The 23518-nt window shown below is 43.7% G+C and overlaps 1 protein-coding gene across 2 annotated transcripts in view; it reads right to left on the bottom strand.

Annotated features, from left to right (window-relative positions):
• Positions 1 to 23518, bottom strand: part of LOC143773326 (contactin-associated protein-like 5) — a 484664-nt gene that overhangs the window by 14764 nt on the left and 446382 nt on the right. For both annotated transcript variants that reach the window (XM_077260812.1, XM_077260804.1), the window contains exons 20-23: positions 22636 to 22766; positions 18347 to 18434; positions 13122 to 13340; positions 12384 to 12455 (exon numbers count right to left, since the gene is read on the bottom strand). In XM_077260812.1, coding sequence (XP_077116927.1) covers positions 12384 to 12455; positions 13122 to 13340; positions 18347 to 18434; positions 22636 to 22766 — 510 coding nt within the window. The remainder of the gene's footprint in view (positions 1 to 12383; positions 12456 to 13121; positions 13341 to 18346; positions 18435 to 22635; positions 22767 to 23518) is intronic.

Genomic DNA, 23518 nt, shown 5'->3' with positions numbered 1-23518 from the left:
GGCTTATCCACCTCTCTCCTCGCTACTTCCCTGCTTCTCCCCTCTGCAAATCCCTCCACTGGCTCCCAATTCCCCAATGAATCCAGTTGAAACTACCAACACTAATCTACAAAGCCATCCATAACCTGTCCCCTCACTATATCTCAAAACTAATCTCCCAATATCTTCCCTCATGTAATCTTTGATCCTCCAAAGACCTCCTACTCTCCTCCACACTTATTCGTTCCTCACACAACCGCCTCCAAGATTTCTCCCGAATATCCACCATCCTCTGGAACTCCTCCACATTTCAACAAGTCCGATTATCTACCACCCTCGGATCCTTCAGATGGAACCTGAAAACCCATCTCTTCAGGAAAGCCTACAGCCTGCAATAACCATTCTGCCGCCTCACCACCACCCGAGTTGCCGCCTCACCACCACCTGGATTGCCGCGTCACCAACTGCCAGAGCTGCCGCGTCACCAACCACCAGAGCTGCAGCATCACCAACTGCCAGAGCTGCAGCGTCACCACCACCAGAGCTGCCGCTCCCCCGACCTTCAGTCTTCTCCCCATTATCCCGTAGAATGTAAGTCCAAAAGGACAGGGTCCTCTACCCACTGCACCAGTCTGTCATTGTAAATTTGCTTACTGTAAACGTTATCTATAACCAGTATGTGACCCCTTTTCTCATGTACAGCACCATGCAATTAATGGTGCTATATAAATAAATAATAATAATAATTTCTTTGGAGGGCCGCACAGCCCTCCATGTGCTCGCCAGAGGTAGCCTGACTGCCATTAGGTACCGAGACGAGATCCTCAGACCCCAAGTGAGACCATATGCTGGTGCAGTTGGCCCTGGGTTCCACCTAATGCAGGACAATGCCAGACCTTATGTGGCTGGATTTTGTCAGCAGTTCCTGCAAAATGAAGGCATTGAAGTTATGGACTGGCCCCAGGGCCAGCGTCAGCACCCGGGCAAGTGCCAGGGCCCTAGCGAGACGGGTTGCCCATTTTGATAAGTGTGACCAACTTTTTACTACTGATGCTGTCTATGCAGCATAAACAGTAAAAAGATATAACGTTAAAAAAATAAAAAAAATAAAAAAACATGCTATTCTCACCTTCCGGCGTCCCACGCAGCCTTCCTGCTCTCGGCAGCTCCCGTTCCCAGTAATGACTTGCAAAATGACCCCAGATGACGTAGCATCATGCGAGACCACTACGTTATCACAGGTCATTGCCGCGAGGCATTACTGGGAAACAGAGCTGCCGGGAGCATCGCTAAGGCCAGGGCTGGATCCGGGGGCTGCCAGAAGGTGAGTATATAACTATTTTTTTTTATTACAGGGATAGGGTGCCCAGTCCCTGGAGGAGAGTCTCCTCTCCTCCATACCCGGGTGCTATACTACGTGGCTGTGCTATATGCTATGTGGCTGTGCTATATACTACATGGGCTGTGTTATATACTATGTGGCTGTGCTATATGCTATGTGGCTATGCTATATGCTACGTGGCTGTGCTATATACTACGTGACTGCTATATACTATGTGGGCTGTGTTATACACTACGTGGGCTGTGTTATATACTATGTGGCTGTGTTATATATTACGTGGCTGTATTATATACTACATGGCTGTGCTATATACTACGTGGGCTGTGCAATATCCTATGTGGCTGTGCTATATACTACATGTCTGTGCTATATACTACGTGCACTGTGCTATATGCTATGTGGGCTGTGCTATATGCTATGTTGCTGTGCTATATACTACATGGGCTGTGTTATATACTACGTAGCTGTGCTATATGCTATGTGGCCGCGCTATACACTATGTGGCTGTGCTATATGCTACGTGGCTGTGCTATATACTACGTGGGCTGTGTTATATACTACGTGGATGTGCTATATACTACTTGGGCTGTGTTATATACTACATGGCTGTGTTATATACTACGTGGCTGTGCTATACACTACGTGGCTGTGCTATGTACTACATGGGCTGTGTTATATACCACGTGGCTGTGCTATATGCAATGTGGCTGTGCTATATACTACGTGGCTGTGCTATATGCTACCCATTTTGAACTTTTACAAATGTTCTACGTTAAAACTTTCTAATATTTACTTTAAAAAGTTCTCCATTAAAAAATTGTCATATTCAATGTATGCAGTTTTTTATTTGCAGCAAGTTCAGCTAACAATACAATGCCTACTGGTAAGGCCGGCATCACACTAGTGAGTTTTACAGACGTATGAGCGCAGAAAATGCATCCAGAAAATACGCATTGCACAAGGCCCAATGATTGCAGCTCCTATCTGCCGTATATTACGCATCCGTAATACACGGTATGTTACGGGCGTATAAAATCGCAGCATGCTGCATTTGTCAGCGTATTGCACAAAAAATCAGCCAATGAAAGTTTATGGGGGCGAGAAAATTATGGATTACACAATGACCAACAGTGTGACTTGCGAGAAATACGCACCGGTGTTCTATAGAAAAGCCGGTAATTCAGTGTGGTGTACAGTAAAATCACACTAACAGAATAGAATAGAATAAGTAGAATAAATGTGTACACATAGAATAGGTATATATATATTCTGAAAAGTTCCCAGGCTCGAGTTCATATGAGTTCATCCAGCAGAGGGCGCATCACAGCGACTCGAGGTAACTACAGTATATTCCCCTGCATTCCATTCATTCACCAAGTTTTACAGTCATGAGCACAGCTGCATTAGCAGAGCTCCTGGGTGTAAAATGATCTAACCCCTTCAGATGGATTCACAGCGTGGGAGAAGACTGAATGACGGAAGGTATGGAATATTGTTGTTTGTTTTTTTTACTTTATTTCAGGTGACAAGGGTCTTCAGGTGGATTAAGAGTATAATAAAATATTAAAACACCATCTGTCTTTATTTCATTCAAATACTTTTTAATAATGTGTGTGTTTTATTAACCATTTCGTACTATTGGATTAATAATGGATAAGTGTCATAATTGACACCTCTCCATTATTAACCTGGCTTAATGTCACCTTACAATAGCAAGGTGACATTAACCCTTCATTACCCCATACCCCACCACTACATGGGAGTGGGAAGAGAGAGGCTAAATGCCAAAATAGGCGCATCTTCCAGATGTGCCTTTTCTGGGGTGGCTGGGGGCAGATGTTTTTAGCCAGGGAAGTCCTATAACCATGGTCCCTCTCTCGCTATTAATATCTGCCCTCAGTCACTGGCTTTCCCACTCTGGTGGAGAAAATTGCACGGGAGCCCACGCCAATTTTTTCCGGGATTTAACCCTTTAATTTAATAACTAGAACCAACAAATTTTACACAGAGACACTTCTTACATTAGTAAAAACGAATATGTAATAAAAGAAGGGATATGAGATGGTTTACTGTATGTAAACCATGTCTCATATCCTGTCGGGTTTGTGAAGGCGATAGGAAAAGCCGGCAATTGAATTACCGGCTTTTCTGCTACCTAGCGCTGAATTAAATATAAATATATATATATGTGTCTCACTGACATATAAATATATATATATATATATATATATATATATATATATATATATATATATATATATGTATATATACTGCATATATGTTTTTAAGAATATTTGAGCCAATGGATCCATGATATGTCCATTTTGCAAGCCTGCGAGAAAAAAAATATGGAACAGTGTTTTGGGACAATTGCTGCGTATTACAGTCATAAAGAACGGAACGTATTTTCATACCCCTGGTGTGACGCCGGCCTAACTGAAGAAGAGGGTGTAGGTCACAAAAATTGGCATATAAGGGGTTGACTTATATAAAGCCCCTTTGCTGTATGATATTGTAGAATTTACAATAGCTATCACTCATGTAAGAAGTGAAATCTGGCATACTATACCTATATTTCTCTGCTGTATCTGTGCATCATGAATTGTGGTATGTGTTAAAGGGGGAGGGGCCCACTGAGACTCTTTCGCCCGGGGCCCTCAAAAACCTGGAGCCGGCCCTGACTGGCCCGCCCATTCCCCAGACCTGAATCCAATTGAACACATCTGGAACATCATGTCTCCCAGCACCCACCAACGGCACATTGCACAACAGACTGTTCAGGAGTTGGCAGATACTTCAGTCCAGGTTTGGGAGGAGATACCTCAGGAGACCATCCGCCGCCTCATCAGGAGCATTCCCAGGCGTTGTAGGGAGATCATATAGGCATGTGGAGGCCACACACACTACTGAGCATCATTTCCTTGTCTTAAGGCATTTCCACTGAAGTTGGATTAGCCTGTAACTTTATTTTCCACTTTGATTTTGAGCATCATTCCAACTCCAGACCTCTGTGGGATATTTCATTCAGTGATATCTAGGATGTGGCATTTTAGTGTTTCCTTTATTTTTTTTGAGCAGTATATATATATATATATATATATATATATATATATATATATATATATATATATATATATATATATATACACTCACCGGCCACTTTCTTAGGTACACCATGCTAGTAACGGGTTGGACCCCCTTTTGCCTTCAGAACTGCCTCAATTCTTCGTGGCATAGATTCAACAAGGTGCTGGAAGCATTCCTCAGAGATTTTGGTCCATATTGACATGATGGCATCACACAGTTGCCGCAGATTTGTCGGCTGCACATCCCAAAGATGCTCCATACAAGGCAGGATGGATCCATGTTTTCATGTTGTTTACGCCAAATTCTGACCCTACCATCCGAATGTCGCAGCAGAAATCGAGACTCATCAGACCAAGCAACGTTTTTCCAATCTTCTACTGTCCAATTTCAATGAGCTTGTACAAATTGTAGCCTCAGTTTCCTGTTCTTAGCTGAAAGGAGTGGTACCCGGTGTGGTCTTCTGCTGCTGTAGCCCATCTGCCTCAAAGTTCGACGCACTGTGCGTTCAGAGATGCTCTTAGGCCTACCTTGGTTGCAACGGGTGGCGATTTGAGTCACTGTTGCCTTTCTATCAGCTCGAACCAGTCTGCCCATTCTCCTCTGACCTCTGGCATCAACAAGGCATTTCCGCCCACAGAACTGCCGCTCACTGGATTTTTTTTATTTTTCGGACCATTCTCTGTAAACCCTAGAGATGGTTGTGCGTGAAAATCCCAGTAGATCAGCAGTTTCTGAAATACTCAGACCAGCCCTTCTGGCACCAACAACCATGCCACGTTCAAAGGCACTCAAATCACCTTTCTTCCCCATACTGATGCTCGGTTTGAACTGCAGGAGATTGTCTTGACCATGTCTACATGCCTAAATGCAATGAGTTGCCGCCATGTGATTGGCTGATTAGAAATTAAGTGTTAACAAGAAGTTGGACAGGTGTACCTAATAAAGTGGCCGGTGAGTGTATATATATATATACATACATACTAGATTGTGGCCCGATTCTAACGCATTGGGTATTCCCGCATGCCCGCGTAGTATATGGACAATGATGATTCCAGGATTTGCGGCAGACTGTGCCCGTCGCTGATTGGTCGAGGCAACATTTATGACATCATCGTCGCCATGGCAACCATTATGACATCTACGTCGATACTGTGCCCATCGCTGATTGGTCGAGGCGAATTCGCGGCAGACTGTGCCCGTCGCTGATTGGTCGAAGCAACCTTTATGACATCATCGTCGCCATGCTGTGCCCGTCGCTGATTGGTCGAGGCCTGGCGGCCTCGACCAATCAGAGACGCGGGATTTCCAGGACAGACAGACAGACAGAAAAACCCTTAGACAATTATATATATAGACTAGATTGTGGCCCGATTCTAACGCATCGGGTATTCTAGAATATGCATGTCCCCGTAGTATATGGACAATGATGATTCCAGAATTTGCGGCAGACTGTGCCCGTCGCTGATTAGTCGAGGCAACCTTTATGACATCATCGTCGCCATGGCAACCATTATGACATCTAAGTCGATACTGTGCCCGTCGCTGATTGGTCGAGGCCTGGCGGCCTCGACCAATCAGAGACGCGGGATTTCCAGGACAGACAGACAGACAGACGGAAAAACCCTTAGACAATTATATATATATATATATATACAGTACAGACCAAACGTTTGGACACACCTTCTGATTTGAAGATTTTTCTGTATTTTCATGACTATGAAAATTGTACATTCACACTGAAGGCATCAAAACTATGAATTAACACATGTGGAATTATATACTTAACAAAAAAGTGTGAAACAACTGAAATTATGTCTTATATTCTAGGTTCTTCAAAGTAGCCACCTTTTGCTTTGATGGCTGCTTTGCACCCTCTTGGCATTCTCTTGATGAGCTTCAAGAGGTAGTCACCGGGAATGGTCTTGAAGGAGTTCCCAGAGATGCTTAGCACTTGTTGGCCCTTTTGCTTTCACTCTGCAGTCCAGCTCACCCCAAACCATCTTGATTGGGTTCAAATCAGGTGACTGTGGAGGCCAGGTCATCCGGCGTAGCACCCCATCACTGTCCTTCTTGGTCAAATAGCCCTTACACAGCCTGGAGGTGCGCACTGTATATATATATATATATATAATGCATGTATGTGTATATATATATATATATATATATATATATATATATATATATATATATATATTTACATATATACACTGCTCAAAAAAATAAAGGGAACACTAAAGTCCCACATCCTAGATATCACAGAATGAAATATTCCAGCTGTAAATCTTTATTCATTACTTAGTGGAATGTGTTGAGAACACTAAAACCTAAAAATTATCAACGTAAATCACAACTGATATCCCACGGAGGTCTGGAGTTGGAATGATGCTCAAAATCAAAGTGGAAAATGAAGTTACAGGCTGATCCAACTTCAGTGGAAATGCTTCAAGACAAGGAAATGATGCTCAGTAGTGTGTGTGGCATCCACATGCCTGTATGACCTCCCTACAAAGCCTGGGCATGCTTCTGATGAGGCAGCGGATGGTCTCCTGAGGGATCTCCTCCCAGTCCTGGACTAAAGCATCTGCCAACTCCTGAACAGTCTGTGGTGCAACATGACGTTGGTGAATGGTGAGAGACATGATGTACCAGATGTGTTCATTCGGATTCAGGTCTGTGGAATGGGCAGGCCCGTCCATAGCTTCAATGCCTTCATTTTGCAGGAACTGCTGACACACTCCAGCCACATGAGGTCTGGTATTGTCCTGCATTAGGAGGAACCCAGGGCCAACTGCACCAGCATATGGTCTCACAAGGGGTTTGCGGGTCTCATCTCGGTTCCTAATGGCAGTCAGGCTAGCTCTGGCGAGCACATGAAGGGCTGTGCGGCCTTTCAAAGAAAGGCCACCCCACACCATTACTGACCCACTGAAAAACCGGTCATGCTGAAGACTGTTACAGGCAGCAGATCGCTTTTCACGGCGTCTCCAGACTCTGTCACATCTGTCACATGTGCTCAGTGTGAACCTGCTTTCATCTGTGAAGAGCACAGGGCGCCAGTGGCGTATTTGCCAAACCTGGTGTTCTGTGGCAAATGCCAAGCATCCTGCACGGTGTTGGGCTGTGAGCACAACCCCCATATATGGACGTCAGGCACTCAGACCATCCTCATGTAGTCGGTTTCTAACCATTTGTGCAGACACAGGCACATTTGTAGCCTGCTGGAGGTCATTTTGTAGGGCTCTGGCAGTGCTCCTTCTTGCACAAAGGCTGAGGTAGTGGTCCTGCTGCTGTGTTGTTTCCCTCCTACGGCTCCCTTCACATCTCCTGGTGTACTTACCTGTCTCCTGGTAGCGCCTCCAGCCTCTGGACACTATGCTGACAGACACAGCAAACCTTCTTGCCACAGCTCGCATTGATGTGCCATCCTGGATGAGCTGCTCTGCTTGAGCCACTTGTGTGTGTTGTAGAGTCCATCTCATGCTACCACAAGCGTTAAAGCACAACCAATATTCAAAAGTGACCAAAATATCAGCCAGGAAGCATTGGTACTGAGATGTGGTCTGTGGTCCCTACCTGCAGAACCACTCCTTTGTTGAGTGTGTCTTGATAATTGCCAATAATTTCCATCTGTTGTCTATTCCATTTGTGCAGTGCCCTAGGGTCCTGGTTGTTGCAGTAATATCATTTTCCTCTAGGGGGGAGTGATGTTACGTTTGAAGGCAATAAAGGAGATCTCTTTACCAGTAGTGTTGAGCTTTCCGATACCGCAAGTATCGGGTATCGGCCGATACTTGCGGGTATCGGAATTCCAATACCGAGATCCGATACTTTTGTGGTATCGGGTATCGGTATCGAAACAACATTAATGTGTAAAATTAAGAATTAAAATAAAAAATATTGCTATATACTCACCTCTCCGACGCAGCCTGGACCTCACCGAGGGAACCGGCAGCGTTCTTTGCTTAAAATGCGCGCTTTTACTTCCTTCCGTGACATCACGGCTTGTGATTGGTCGCGTGCCGCCCATGTGGCCGCGACGCGACCAATCACAGCAAGCCGTGACGTAATTTTCAGGTCCTCAATGCCTAATTCTAGGCATTCAGGAATTTAAAATTACGTTCCGGCTTGTGATTGGTCGCGTCGCGGTCACATGGGCGACGCGACCAATCACAAGCCGTGACGTCACGGGAGGCAGGAGACGCGCGCATTTTTAAAATTACGTCACGGCTTGTGATTGGTTGCGTGCCGCCCATGTGACCGCGACGCGACCAATCACAGCAAGCCGTGACGTAATTTCAGGTCCTCAATGCAGAAATAGGCATCAGGACCTGAAATTACGTCACGGCTTGCTGTGATTGGTCGCGTCGCGGTCACATGGGCGGCACGCAACCAATCACAAGCCGTGACGTAATTTTAAAAATGCGCGCGTCTCCTGCCTCCCGTGACGTCACGGCTTGTGATTGGTCGCGTCGCGGTCACATGGGCGACGCGCGACCAATCACAGCAAGCTGTGACGTAATTTCAGGTCCTCAATGCAGAAATAGGCATCAGGACCTGAAATTACATCACGGCTTGCTGTGATTGGTCGCGTCGCGGTCACATGGGCGGCACGCAACCAATCACAAGCCGGAACGTAATTTTAAATCCCTGAATGCCTAGAATTAGGTATTGAGGACCTGAAAATTACGTCACGGCTTGCTGTGATTGGTCGCGTCGCGGCCACATGGGCGGCACGCGACCAATCACAAGCCGTGACGTCACGGAAGGAAGTAAAAGCGCGCATTTTAAGCAAAGAACGCTGCCGGTTCCCTCGGTGAGGTCCAGGCTGCGTCGGAGAGGTGAGTATAGCAATATTTTTTATTTTAATTCTTTATTTTACACATTAATATGGTTCCCAGGGCCTGAAGGAGAGTTTCCTCTCCTTCAGACCCTGGGAACCATCAGGAATACCGTCCGATACTTGAGTCCCATTGACTTGTATTGGTATCGGGTATCGGTATCGGATTAGATCCGATACTTTGCCGGTATCGGCCGATACTTTCCGATACCGATACTTTCAAGTATCGGACGGTATCGCTCAACACTATTTACCAGGTATCACAAACATGCAACACACTTCATACTCCAGTCCACCAGGGAGAGCTATGCTCCTATTTATTAGGGCACTCTTCACAATTAGGTAAAACTGGTGGTCTGGATAGGAAGTTAGGCAGAAGCTGGCTGGGCTTCAACCAGTGAGCTGCTAGGTGAGCTCCGCTCAGTTAGTGGGTCCCTGACAGTGGTGGGATCCTGTCAAAGGCCTAGACAGAAGGCCACGGAGCTGCGCCTGCCCCACATACGGCAGCATCCTAAGAAAGAGATACTGAAGGAGAATTGTATTGTAGAGAGTGAGAAACAAAGTCATAGCAAAAGGAGAGGGAACCAGAAGGAGTTCTGCCCTGCACAGGCTGCCTCCTTCTGAGGCGCAGGATCCGGTAGCCGGAACACCGAGGGAGCAACAGTCCTTTATGCCTTGCTCCAGAGACCGGCAGGACAGCTAATTCCACGTTACCTGCCCGCCCTATACCCAGGAGGCATGGTGGCAACTTGTGGGGACTGGGGTGTGCTAGAGTCCCTGTAAAAAGCCTCAGGCCATCAATCATACGGGTTTGTTCCTATCCATCTGGGGAACAGAGAGAGAGACACAACATCTAGAACATCTACTACAGTTGTGAGGACCTTATGAGAAGCTCAGCAGTAAGGTACTACAACACCCAGGCACTAGAGGAAGGCTACTGATTTCCACCTGGATAAGGGGATTCTGGATTTGCCTTCAGACCGCCCGGACTCTGCCTGCTCTGTGATTTGGTGCTCTGGACGGTGGACGCTGAAGCCTTTAGTAAAGGTAAATAGACTGCAACCTTGTGTCCTCGCTCTTCACTGCGCCTCACACCATCCACCATCTACACACTGGGAAGCCCTGGGGATACACTTCACCTGTGGGAAGGTATACCATCTAGCTGCCATAACATCACCCCAGTGGACCCCTAAGCAGCGTCGGTCACCCTGACCGAATACCACAGGTGGCGTCACAAACATTTCCCCTTTAAAGACTTTTCCCTTTTACAACAGACATCCCTAAAGGCCACGGACCGGGTCAGCCACTGTGACATCCCCCTTGAGAACTGAAGGACCGGTACCGAGTAGCCCACTGCCCTACGAGGGCGCTCCATTTGCACAACAGCATGTGAAATTGATTGTCAAACAGTGTTGCTTCCTAAGTGGGCAGTTTGATTTCACAGAACTTTGGTTTACTTGGAGTTATATTCCGTTGTTTAAGTGTTCCCTTTATTTTTTGAGTAGTGTGTATATATATATATATATATATATATATATATATATATATATAATTATTATTACTATCCTGAGACCATTGATGTGTGAGGGATTTTCATCCAAGAGCGAGGGACAAATCAAAATTTTGTATAAGGCACTGCCAATTTGGAAGTGATCATCGCTGTTTCCAGGCTAAAGTGATACAATAGGTGGCTTTGTGAACAAAACATTAAAATTTTGGGTCCAAGCTTATGAAACTCTCAAGATCTCAATCCTGTTAAGAACCTGCGGTCAATCCTGAAAAAGCAAGAGGACTAAGGGTATGTGCACACGTTGCGGATTTCTTGCAGAAAATTCCTGAAGAAAACCGGAAATTTTCTGCAAGAAATCCGCATTTTTTTTTTTGCGTTTTTTTTCCGTTTTTTTCGCGTTTTTTTAGCATTCTGCAAGCGTAATTAGCTTGCAGAATGCTAAAGTTTTCCCTGCGATCTGTAGCATCGCTTGGAAAACTGACTGACAGGTTGGTCACACTTGTCAAACATAGCGTTTGACAAGTGTGACCAACTTTTTACTATAGATGCAGCTTATGCAGCATCTATAGTAAAAGATAGAATGTTTAAAAATAATAAAAAAAATAAAAAAAATGCTTATACTCACCCAGACATCTCCTCAGCGGCCGTCCGGCTCCTCTTCTAGCTGGTCTGTGCGCACAGGACCTTCCGTGACGTCACGGTCCGGTCACGTGAGCGGTCACATGACCGCTCACGACCAATCACAGGACAGTGACGTCATTCGGCGAGGTCCTTCAGCGCACACCAGCTACAGGAACCGAACGGCAGCGTGCGAGGAGGCGGGAATACATCAAGGGTGAGTATAGGACTGTTTATTATTTTATTTCTTATTTTTTGACCACTTATATGGTGCCCAGTGCGTGGAGGAGAGTCTCCTCTCCTCCACCCTGGGTACCAACCGCATATAATCTGCTTACTTCCCGCATGGTGTGCACAGCCCCGTGCGGGAAGTAAGCAGATCAATGGACCCCTAGGTGTGCGGAATCCCTGCAATTCCGCATTTTTAATGAACATGTTGCTTTTTTTTCCGCTATGCGATTTTTTCGCGGAAAAAATCGCAACATTTGCACAAAAAATGCGGAATACCCTGTAAATAATAGGAGGCTTATGTAAGCGTTTTTTTTCGCGTTTTTATCACGTTTTTATAGCGAAAAAACGCGAAAAAAACGCTAACAATCCTGAACGTGTGCACATGGCCTTACAGAAACACAGAAATTGTGATAAACTCCAATAACTGATTAGACAGGAATGGGTTGTTATCATCAGTTAGAAATTTACCCAGATGCTGATTTGAGCTGTCAAAGCAAAAAGCACAAGTTGTGAAAAATAATGGTAAATACTTTAAATATTGAGTGTTTGCAGAAACTTGACGTATTTGTCAATGAAAGTTTAAAAAAGTATAAAATGCCTACAAATGTACTTAAGTAACCATAAAAACATCTGACTAAAAGCTCCATGAACACTGAAGACGCAAACATTGTGAGAACCAAAATTTCTGTCAATCCCAAAAACTTTTAGTCACTCACAACTGTATACATGGTTATTGTACTGAAGACTTTACCCCGAGTCAGTCGTTATTAGTTGATTACCTCCAATGATAGCAGGAACACTTCGTATTTCATTAGTCAGGGGCTCCCGGTCATCTGTCTTCCCAAAGGGACCTGGAGAAACAAAATGCATTTGTGAAGACATCAAAAGATCTAATGTTTGACTAATTTAATATTATAATCCAAGAACCTTGGGATAATTATATACCCACTGGGTCATGGATTAGAGTAATAATTTATTACACCCTGCTAATAGTCTTTTATAATCATCTATCATTTTTGGGCTTCAGAAAAGTGTCTAAAACTTAAAAAAAAAATCAACAGTTGGTCTCCATACCTAAAACAGTAGCGCTTATGGCTACAAATAAAGATAAAAATTAGAGATTGCTTCTTTGCATATATAGATGTCCAGCAAGTCCTCTGCACTAAAGAATGTGTTTATTCATGCCATCTTCTGCTAAAGGTAATGGGGCCAGCATTATTTTATTATATACAATTCAGATATAAAATCTATATATTGAGGGTGTAGAGGGCACTCGGCATGTTTTTACATATAGAAGTAGTAGTATGGTTATTTTTGGTGGTTTTTCTTTAAAAGATCCCATGTGCCGTTCATGAGAAATCTAGCATGAAAAACACATGCAAATGAGGCTGGAAGTGCACTGAGGGCGTAACAATGATCTTCACTGCTTCTTCCAAGTGCACTGATATAATGGGAAATATCCTACGTGAGCTGCGTGCTTTTTGATTTGCACCCCAGAAGTGTGACACAACACATACCTGCGGAGGAGTAGGTGGTGGTGATTGTACTAAGGTCACTTTCCATGATGGATCCACAGCTGCATTCAGTCAGAGAACCAGTAATGGTGACTGGGGCTAGACTGGGGTGCCGGAATGCCGCTTTAAGGGGTGCAACTTGGTTGTACAGGACGGAAGACAAACATCCAATAAATCCAATAGAGTTTACTTTGGCAATTTCTGGGTCAAGCCCGGGATTATCTATAGATAGATAACAGTATTATTTATAGCTGCGTAGTGATTATTATCCACATTTGCACAGTATTCTATTAAAATTCTAATTATAGGAACTCTCTAATTTTATTATATCAATAGCTAGACAGGAAGGGTCCAATATTAGGCAACTCCACTGATCAGGTGTTACCAGTTCTGCAGCGTCCAGATCGAAAAAGTGTATGCTAAAAGTCTACTTTACTTGAACAGGAACAGATATGCAGCCACTAAACACTGCGTGAAGCTGCGGTGTTCCACTATATGCATTTTTTACACCCGTCCATTGCCAAAGGTGATAGAGATGAGTGAACCTTACAAGGTTCGCATTGGTTCGGTTCGCCAAATATACCCAAACCTCATTAAATTCAATGAGAGGCCAAACCAAACGTATGCAAAACACCTTAAGGGGTGACAAAAAAGCTTCCCAAACAGCTAAAATTAGGGGAAGACAACATTAAAAGTGGCATCAATCGACCCACAGTAGAAATTTGCAAATGACACAGCAGCAGTCAGCCATGGGCCATCCATGACATATGAGGGTCTGGGCCAGCATTTAGAGCTTTGAATTGAAGTTTCAATGAGGACCTGGTGGTTAAGGAAGTGGTGTAAGCCTTCTTAGATGGGAGACCTGAAACCTCACACAACACCTCCATTTTTTTTTCTCCAGAAACACTCAAATGGCAAAACCACAGTTTAATACGGTAATATTGATTGAAAATATAAGGAAAGTAACACAGGTAGTTGACTGAAAGTAAGTGCAGGCCTGCCTGTCTGGGAGTCTGACTTACACAGGCAACCCACTAAATGGAGACCCAACTTGGAGTCTCCACATTTCAAAAAATTATTGTCACACAACACAAAAGTGGCATCAATTTCCACAGAGTAGAAATAGTATAATAATAGGCCTCTGACACACTTTCTACTACAGGCAACCCAAAGGATGGAGACCCAACTTGGAGTCTCCACATTTCAGGAAATTGTTTCTAACATCAGCAGTAATAGCAACAGCATGCACAGAAGCCACGACAAAGGTGTCACAGACTGCTATAATGCAAGATCAATGCATGACACTAAAAACGACACCATCGCCTAGTCTGTAACTGGGCTGCAAGTCATTGGACATCCATGACTTGCTAATTTTGATAAGTTAGGTGGTCTACACTTTTAGGGGACAGCCGGATGCGCTTATGTGTCAGGACACCACCAGCATTGCTGAAGACACGTTCTGAGAGAACGCTGGCTGCTGGGTATGACAAAACCTCTAAAGGTGTGGCAGGCTAATTCAGGCCTCTCTTTCATTTTTAAAGGCCAAAATGCAAAAGCCCCCCCCCCCTTGATGGCATTAATATTGAGCTCCAGATACCATCTGTACCATCCTCTCCAGTCGTTCACAATGTGTCAGACTTGTACTCTGTTCTGCTGGTGCATGGGCTGGTCTAAACATAGTGTGAAACGACTCACAGAAATTGCTTATGCCACTTACTCTGCTGATGCTGCTAATGTTTTTGCGATGACGCCTTGAGGTTCACGGTCTGGAACTGCAATGTACACTGTGTGCCTCACTACTGTCTTGGGGAAAACTACTCTTAAGATTGTCTACAAGCGTGTTTCGAGACTCCAGCATGTAACCGTTCCTTTTCCATGGGGGAAGCAACTGGCTAAATTCACTCTTGTACCGTGGATCTAATAAGCCAGTAGACAACACTATTTCTAACCCTAAAAATATAGGCATCATGTTGTAGATAGTGCAGCAAGAAGGAACTCATGTGTTTGGCACTTTAATGAGGTCCAAATCCATGGTGTGCTGGTGGCAGGGTAACACTCAAGGTTGCTTCCTTCCTCCCTTCCCACCAACCATGGACAGCAGAGAGGGGATCATTATCCTTTTCATCTCCTGATTGCTGCGCGTCCATCACCTCTTCTTCCTCATCCTCCTCCATTTGTTCCTTGGCTCCTGCACCTTCACTTACAGTTTGTCTGGTACCCTGAGCCCCCCCTCGATCGCTATAATCCACCCTCCTATCACACATGCCTGTGCGACGATGGTCCGGATCTTTGAAATATTGCTACCCCCTATGGCATACTCCTGTGCTTCCACCTCTTCTTCTGGGAACACCTCCTGCTCACGCAGACTATTCAAAGTGTGCTCCCGCATGCATTTCCATGACCAACAAATTGGAGATGATGGCGTTCAAGCTCTTAGCTTTAGCATGTATAGGAGGAAACATTCTTTTCTGTGACCACAACTGCGGGAATGAGGGCTGGCTGCTGTTCTTGGAGATGGTGGAGTACGGAGAACAGAACAAACTGCTGAACTGTGAATGAGGTGCAGGTGGAGATGTTATGATGGATTGAGAAAGATGTGTTGTGCTTGGTGACACAAAAACAGCAGGTATTTCCACTTCCTTAACAGCTGACGGGCTCTCACTCACCCGAACTATAGGGGGTAAACTAGTCAAGTTTCTGCATCCGGAGACCTGTGTGAGAACACTTGGCACAGTGACATAGGAGGAAGAAAAAGCAGACGTGGTTGATGGGACGGCCGTTGGTTGGCGAGGCTCGCTAGTCAGCACTTTAGCGCAGTGAGATTCCCACACTATAGCACGTTGATCGTGCATGTGCCGTTGTCAAATTATTGACATTTTTGCCACTACTGAGTTTTTTTTTAATTTGGCAGATAAAGTGAGCTGAGCCATCCTTTGTGGTCTCAAAAAAGGATCAGGCTAGTCAACCCTAGCCGCCCTTGCGAACTATACACTCGCGACTCATGCTGGCCACAGCCAGAGTTGGGGCTGAGAATGCAGTGCTTGTCATGATTGCATCACTTTTTGTGTGTGTGGAAAGCTGCAATATAACCTCCTCATTTTCCTCCTCCCCACCTATTCTGGTGAGCTACTCAGCTGCATACTTCTGGGTTCACACCAAGTGAGATCTACAACATCATTGTCATCCTCTCTGTTTTCACACCCTCACCCTAAGAGTCATCCTCCTCCTCTTCCTGCCCTGACACCACAGTACAGTCCGCGTGTGCCTCTGCCATCTGAGTCTCATCAGGATCATCTCCACCCCCGGTGGGTTAACGTCTGATGATGAGGGTCTGGATTCTGCTCGGACCCTACTTCGTCCGGCCACAGGTCCATCATGAAAAAAATTTGGGCATTGGTACAGATGCTTACCTCCTCTAGATTCTGTGAATCTTTGGAGCAGACCTCTGATGCCCATGGAATAGAATGTGTGAACAGCTCTGCAGAATGGCCCATCTGAGGTTCCCCAGAGTCAGTGGAGCGTTTGAATATTTGTGATGCCGTGGGAAGCAAGGATTATTGGGGTGCCATCTCTTAGGATTGTACTGTGTGTGATGTTAAGGTGGAGGAAAAGAAGCAGAGGCCACCTGATGTAGTGCTTGCCATCCACTGGAGCATATGCTCTTTCTGGTCTTCATCTACAAGGTGTACTGCCATGCAGCTGCCAAACAAAGGGAGTGGAGTAGCCTATCCAGTAACAGATGTTGTCAGTGATCTTTTGATATTACGAGCCAGTGTTTGTTCTGTTAAGCTTTCATTAACATTAACACTGAACACACGTACACGTCGAACACCAAGCCTATTCCCCCTTACACAACGACCTTGCTTTTTCCCACTCATGTTCTATGTAGTCTTCCCTACTTGTAACATATGGGTTCAAAACCTTAGGCCCACACCTGTCAGTCACCTGTCATTAAATGAACAATCACTATTTATTTTCTTAGATAGTGTGCCTGAACAACACTGGCAGATCTAACGATTTTTACCAGCATATTTGGCCTTCTGATTTCACAAAGAAACAATTTGGATTAGAAAATTGAGCCTTGTGGCTGCACCCCAATATTAGGCCTAATGATTTTTAAGTGGTAATCTGGCATTCTGATTTCTCACTGAAACAATTTTATCCCAAACAATATGGATTAGCAAATTGGGCCTCCTGGCTGCACGCCAATATTAGAGCTAACAAATTTTAAGTGGAAATCTGGCCTTCTGATTTCCCACTGAAACACAGCTTTATTACAAACAATTTGGATTAGCAAATGGGGCCTCCATAGACTGCAGCACAGTTTTTGCACAATGTAGTTAGAAGCTGGAAGATCGACTTCACACAGGACAGGATCCTATCTAGCTAACTGACAAGTTCACTTTGAGAAGCAAAACTATCAGGAGCGGCTTCTCTGCACTGTGAAACTGAGAAAGTGGTGCCAACACTTTAATATGGCCAGAGACATGTGACTTTGGCAGCCAATCTGAGAAGATCTTGTGTTATGACATTGTGGATGGTTCTTGCCCCTTAATTGGCTGCCGCAATGTACACACATTAAGTTATTAAAGAAAAAAAAAATGGTACTCTGCAGCTCTTCAGACCTAGAGACACCCCTTCCCCTCATCTAACACGTCCCCCCATCCCGTCCGATCATCATACAGCACCACTATCCTAGCCAATGTAATAACATCCTTAGCCTGGGCCTCACCCTATGTGTCACTATGTTCTATGGTTGTTGTTTTAGGTTACACTCTGTGTATAGCTGTATAGGTTCACCCGACATTGAGTGGGGGCTCCATTACGTAATTTTGAGGTGCCAACCTCCGCGGCCACGCAGGGATGATTCAGAGTCAAGTTAGGGATTTGCCTAGTCTGTATAAGAAGCTGTAGTGAGCAGGTTAAACATCTCCCTTGGTTTGTTCATCCTTGTGTGAGTGTTAGGGCTAAGGTATAACAGATAGAAACTTGTTCATAGGGGGTAGTTTTGTGATAATATTTTGTTCATGGGAGGAATGTTTTTTTTGTAATTACATTCTTGTTTATAAGGATCAGAACTATAGCAGATAATGCAAGGAAAAATGGTTTTCCAGAGTAACCCCTCAATTAACTGATACCAGGTGCCTACTTTTAGAAGTGACATAATAACAACAATAATTATCAGCTTTTATCTCCATAAAACACTGCTTATGCTTTTATCATCTCACCTAGAATCTTCCCTAGTGTCAAAGACTTGATAGCTCTAAAGTAGAGGTCTGATGACAAGTTCTGCTTCTGCTTCATTGTCTTGTCAATCTAAAGTTAAAAAAAAAAAAAAGTTAGTTTTGAGCAAGAACAAACATTTCATGGCCTTGTCAGACATTCTGTGTACACAGCAGCCTGGTATACACTCCCTTGCAGAGCGATGTATCTCTCTGGTTACAGATCACAAATAAACCCTGTGTATTCTGACTACCTTTAATCTTATTTCCTGGTCACATGCAATCATGGCCGAAAGTGTTGGCACCATTGAAATTTTTCCAGAAAATGAAGTATTTCTCTCAGAAAATTATCGCAATTACATGTTTTGTTATACACATGTTTATTGCCTCTGTGTGTATTGGAAGAACACAAAAAAACAGACATAAAAAAGGCAAATTGGACATAATTTCACACACAACCCCAAAAATGGACCAGACAAAATTGTTGGCACCCTCAACCTAATATTTGTTTGCACACCCTAAATGCCTTCAATTGATCGATTCCTGTAACTACAGTTAGGTCCATATATATTTGGACAGAGACAACATTTTTCTAATTTTGGTTACAGACATTACCACAATGAATTTTAAACAAAACAATTCAGATGCAGTTGAAGTTCAGACTTTCAGCTTTCTTTTGAGGTTATCCACATTAAAATTGGATGAAGTGTTTAGGAGTTTCAGCTCCTTAACATGTGCCACCCTGTTTTTAAAGGGACCACAAGTAATTGGACAGATTCAATAATTTTAACTAAAATGTTCATTTTTAGTACTTGGTTGAAAACCCTTTGTTGGCAATGACTGCCTGAAGTCTTGAACTCATGTACATCACCAGACGCTGTGTTTCCTCCTTTTTGATGCTACTCCAGGTCTTCACTGCGGTGGTTTTCAGTTGCTGTTTGTTTGTGGGCCTTACTGTCTGAAGTTTAGTCTTTAACAAGTGAAATACATGCTCAATTGGGTTGAGATCAGGTGACTGACTTAGCCATTCAAGAATAGTCCACTTCTCTGCTTTAATAAACCCCTGGGTTGCTTTGGCTTTATGTTTTGGGTCATTGTCCATCTGAAGTATGAAACAACGACTAATCAGTTTTGCTGCATTTGGCTGGATCTGAGCACACAGTATGGCTCTGAATACCTCAGAATTCATTCGGCTGCTTCTGTCCTGTGTCACATCATCAACAAACACTAGTGACCCAGTGCCACTGGCAGCCATGCATGCCCAAGCCATCACACTGCCTCTGCCATGTTTTACAGATGATGTGGTATGCTTTGGATCATTAGCTGTACCACTCCTTCGCCATACTTTTCTCTTTCCATCATTCTGGTAGAGGTTGATCTTGGTTTCATCTGTCCAAAGAATGTTCTTCCAGAACTGTGCTGGCTTTTTTAGATGTTTTTTAGCAAAGTCCAGTTTAGCCTTTTTATTCTTGATGCTTATGAGTGGCTTGCACCGTGCAGTGAACCCTCTGTATTTACTTTCATGCAGTCTTCTCTCTATGGTAGATTTGGATATTGATACGCCGACCTCCTGGAGAGTGTTGTTCACTTGGTTGGCTGTTGTGAAGGGGTTTCTCTTCACCATGGAGATTATTCTGCGATCATCCACCACTGTTGTCTTCCGTGGGCACCCAGGTCTTTTTGCATTGATGAGTTCACCAGTGCTTTCTTTCTTTATCAGGATGTACCAAACTGTAGATTTTGGCACTCCTAATATTGTAGCAATTTCTCAGATGGTTTTTTTCTGTTTTCGCAGCTTAATGATGGCTTGTTTCACCTGCATGGAGAGCTCCTTTGACCGCATGTTTACTTCACAGCAAAACCTTCCAAATGCAAGCAACACAACTCAAATCAACTCCAGGCCTTTTATCTGCTTAATTGAAAATGACATAACGAAGGGATTACCCACACCTGTCCATGAAATAGCCTTGGAGTCAATTGTCCAATTACTTTTGGTCCCTTTAAAAGCAGGGTGGCACATGTTAAGGAGCTGAAACTCCTAAACCCTTCATCCAATTTTAATGTGGATACCCTCAAATGAAAGCTGAAAGTCTGAACTTCAACTGCATCTGAATTGTTTTGTTTAAAATTCAATGTGGTAATTTCTATAACCAAAATTAGAAAAATGTTGTCTCTGTCCAAATATATATGGACCTAACTGTATCAACAAGCTTCTTACACCTCTCAACTGGAATTTTAGACCACTCTTCTTTAGCAAATTTCACTAGGTCTCTCCTATTTGAAGGCTGCCTTCTTCCAACAGAAATTTAAGATCTCTCCACAGGTGTCACATGGGATTTACATCCAGACTCATTGCTGTCCACTCCAGAACTCTCCAGCACTTTGTTTCCATCCAAGTCTGGGTGCTTCTTGAAGTATGTTTGGGGTCATTGTTGTGTTGAAAGACCCATTATATAGGACACAAACCCAGCTTTCTCACACTGGGCACTACATTGTGACCCAAAATCCTTTGGTATCCTTTAGATTTCATGATGCCTTGCACACAGTCAAGAAAACCAGTGCCAGAGGCAGCAAAATAACCCCAAATCATCTTTGAAATGCCACGATATTTGACTGTAGGTACTGTATTCTTTTCTTTTTAGGTCTCATCCCATTTTTGGTAAACAGAAGAATGATGTGCTTTACCGAAAAGCTCTACCTTGGTCTCATATGTCCACAAGATGCTTTCCCAGAAGGATTTTGGCTTACTGATGTACATTTTGGTAAACTGCAGTCTAGCTTTTTATGTATCTGTGTCAGCAGTGGGGTCCTCCTGAGGTTCCTGCCATAGAGTTTAATTTAATTAAAGTGTTGATGGATAGTTCATGCTGACACTGATGCACCTGAGTCTGCAGGACAGCTTGAATTTCTTTGGAACTTAATTGGTGCTGCTCATTCACCATCCGGACTACTCTGTGTTGCACCCTTTCAAAGAGATTAACATTGCCGGACTAGTCTGGCAACGTCCCTTCCTGTGATAAGTGCCTCACTGCCTATAGACTTTGTACATGAAGAGCTGGGTGTGGGCGGGGTTAGCTTTCTCAGCTCTGCTTCAATCTAAATCTAAAAGCTCTGATTGTGTGAGAACTGCTGCACCCAATAATCTGAGTGATACATCATTGGATTCAGCTTTTTACCTACATCATGCCACTCTCAGATGAGGTAGCAAAAATCTGCTGACAGATTCCCTTTAAAGGGATAAAAACATAACAAATGAAACAAATATTTTTTTGTAAGGAATCAACAGTGAAGCTAATGGTATTTTTCACATATACAGAAAGAAATGCTTTAATCCAATACAGACAAGGCATGATGCATGATGTATTAGATATTCTGGATTATTGGACAGTTAAAGGGGTTTTCTACTTTTAGAAAAGTAAACCCCAAACTTGCCTTCCATCAAAAAGTAGAAAATCAGACAGTTCTCACCTCCATCTGTTTCCTTCTTAATGCTTTGGCTGCAGCAGTGACATATCAATAGCTCAAATCACTGCTGCAGCCAATCACTGAGATCACTGGCTCGACCAAGGTAAGCTCAATCTTTATCTGAAAAAATGACATCAACAGCCCACTTTATCACTGCAGCCAATCAGCGGCTCAGTCAAAGAAGATGGGATAGTTCGCTGAGCACAGTGATTGGCTGCAGTGGTGACATTGCATTGACAGCTAACATAACCACTATTGAGCTAATTAAGTGGCTGCCACAGTCAAGTCACATTGACAGCTCAAACCACTGCTGCAATTATCTCTCAGCCAAGGTATATGGCACAGGTTTCTAAACTCAGCAATTGGCTGCAACAATGACATTAGATTGACAGTTCAAATAACCATTGCAGCCAATCTCTGTGCTCAACCGAGTTATATGAAACTCTCTGCTGAGCTAATTAATTGGCAGAAGCGGTCACGTTACGTTGACAGCTCATATTACTGCTGCAGCCAATCATCGCTCAGCCGACATGCATGGCATGAGCCACTGAGATCAATGATTGACTGAAGCAGTGATATAAGTTGACAACGCAACATCACTGTTGCCGAAAAAACACTGAGACTGAAACAGCGGCGGAGAGCAATCACAGATCCCGAAGAGGGTGAGTAATATCTGATTTTGTTATTTCATGTGTCAGGCAAATTTGTAGTCCATTTTTCTAAAAGTGGAAAACCCCTTCAATGAAAATAAATTTTCACACAATGTAAGGAGAGTCTCCTCTGGGTCTTTGCACCTCAGCACATGAGATCAGTGTGAACGGATTCCTTACCTGTATGGATAATTTCCGGCCTTCTCTGCTGATCTTCACATGGTGAAGTCTACGATTGTTAAGTCTCTCAGAGTCTAATGTGAAAACATAAGATCGTTCCTTACCGAGCTTATATCTGACTTGTAGACTTCCTAAAAAACATAAGAAGAATGTGAAATCAGAACTTGGCCATGTTCAGCCCGGTCCTCACACCAAACCCCGGAAATGGGACTTCAATGAAGAAAAGTCAGACCTGAGATGACAGTTTGCAGTTTTACAAAACTTTCCCAAAGTTTTTTGTCTATTATTTGTAAGTAGAGATGAGTAAACCCAAAATTCAAAGTTTGGATTTTATACAGGACACTGAGTGACTAGTGCTGAACATTGAACACAGATTTCTCAGAGAGAGTGAAAGATAGACAAGAGGAGATCGAGGGAACCCGAAACGAACTTTGGACTAAACTTCTGTTGAACCCAAACCTCCACGGGTCTGCTTATTGGTTCTTATCCTCCTTCTTTGGAGACCCATTTTCCACTAATGAGTCTTTAATACGCATATAAGAAAATGTTAGTCACTATCAGATTTTTGTTTATAAAAATTATTATAATTTTTATGTAAAGGGGTGGTACAAAATACAAATTAATTTTCATCCTAAATTCCTATTTATTGACTGCCATAATCTAAACTATTTTCTAAAAAAAGAGAAAAAAAGCGCATAGCGCCCCCAAAGGTCTCGGCTACCAGGATCATGATTCGGCTCGGTTTTTACCATTCCCAGTGTTGTGATCACCGTTATTCACCGAATAATGGTGATTGCAAAAAAAAAAATCTTAATTCCCATTCATTTCTCTCTCCTCTGATATGATCTAGCATACCAGAGGAGAAAGAAATGGGGTCCCCCTG

This window comes from Ranitomeya variabilis, chromosome 1 (assembly GCF_051348905.1).
Source record: "Ranitomeya variabilis isolate aRanVar5 chromosome 1, aRanVar5.hap1, whole genome shotgun sequence".
Lineage (NCBI taxonomy): Eukaryota > Metazoa > Chordata > Amphibia > Anura > Dendrobatidae > Ranitomeya > Ranitomeya variabilis.
The sequence above is the reverse complement of the archived record's forward strand: the minus strand, read 5'-3'. Positions and strand labels throughout refer to the sequence as shown.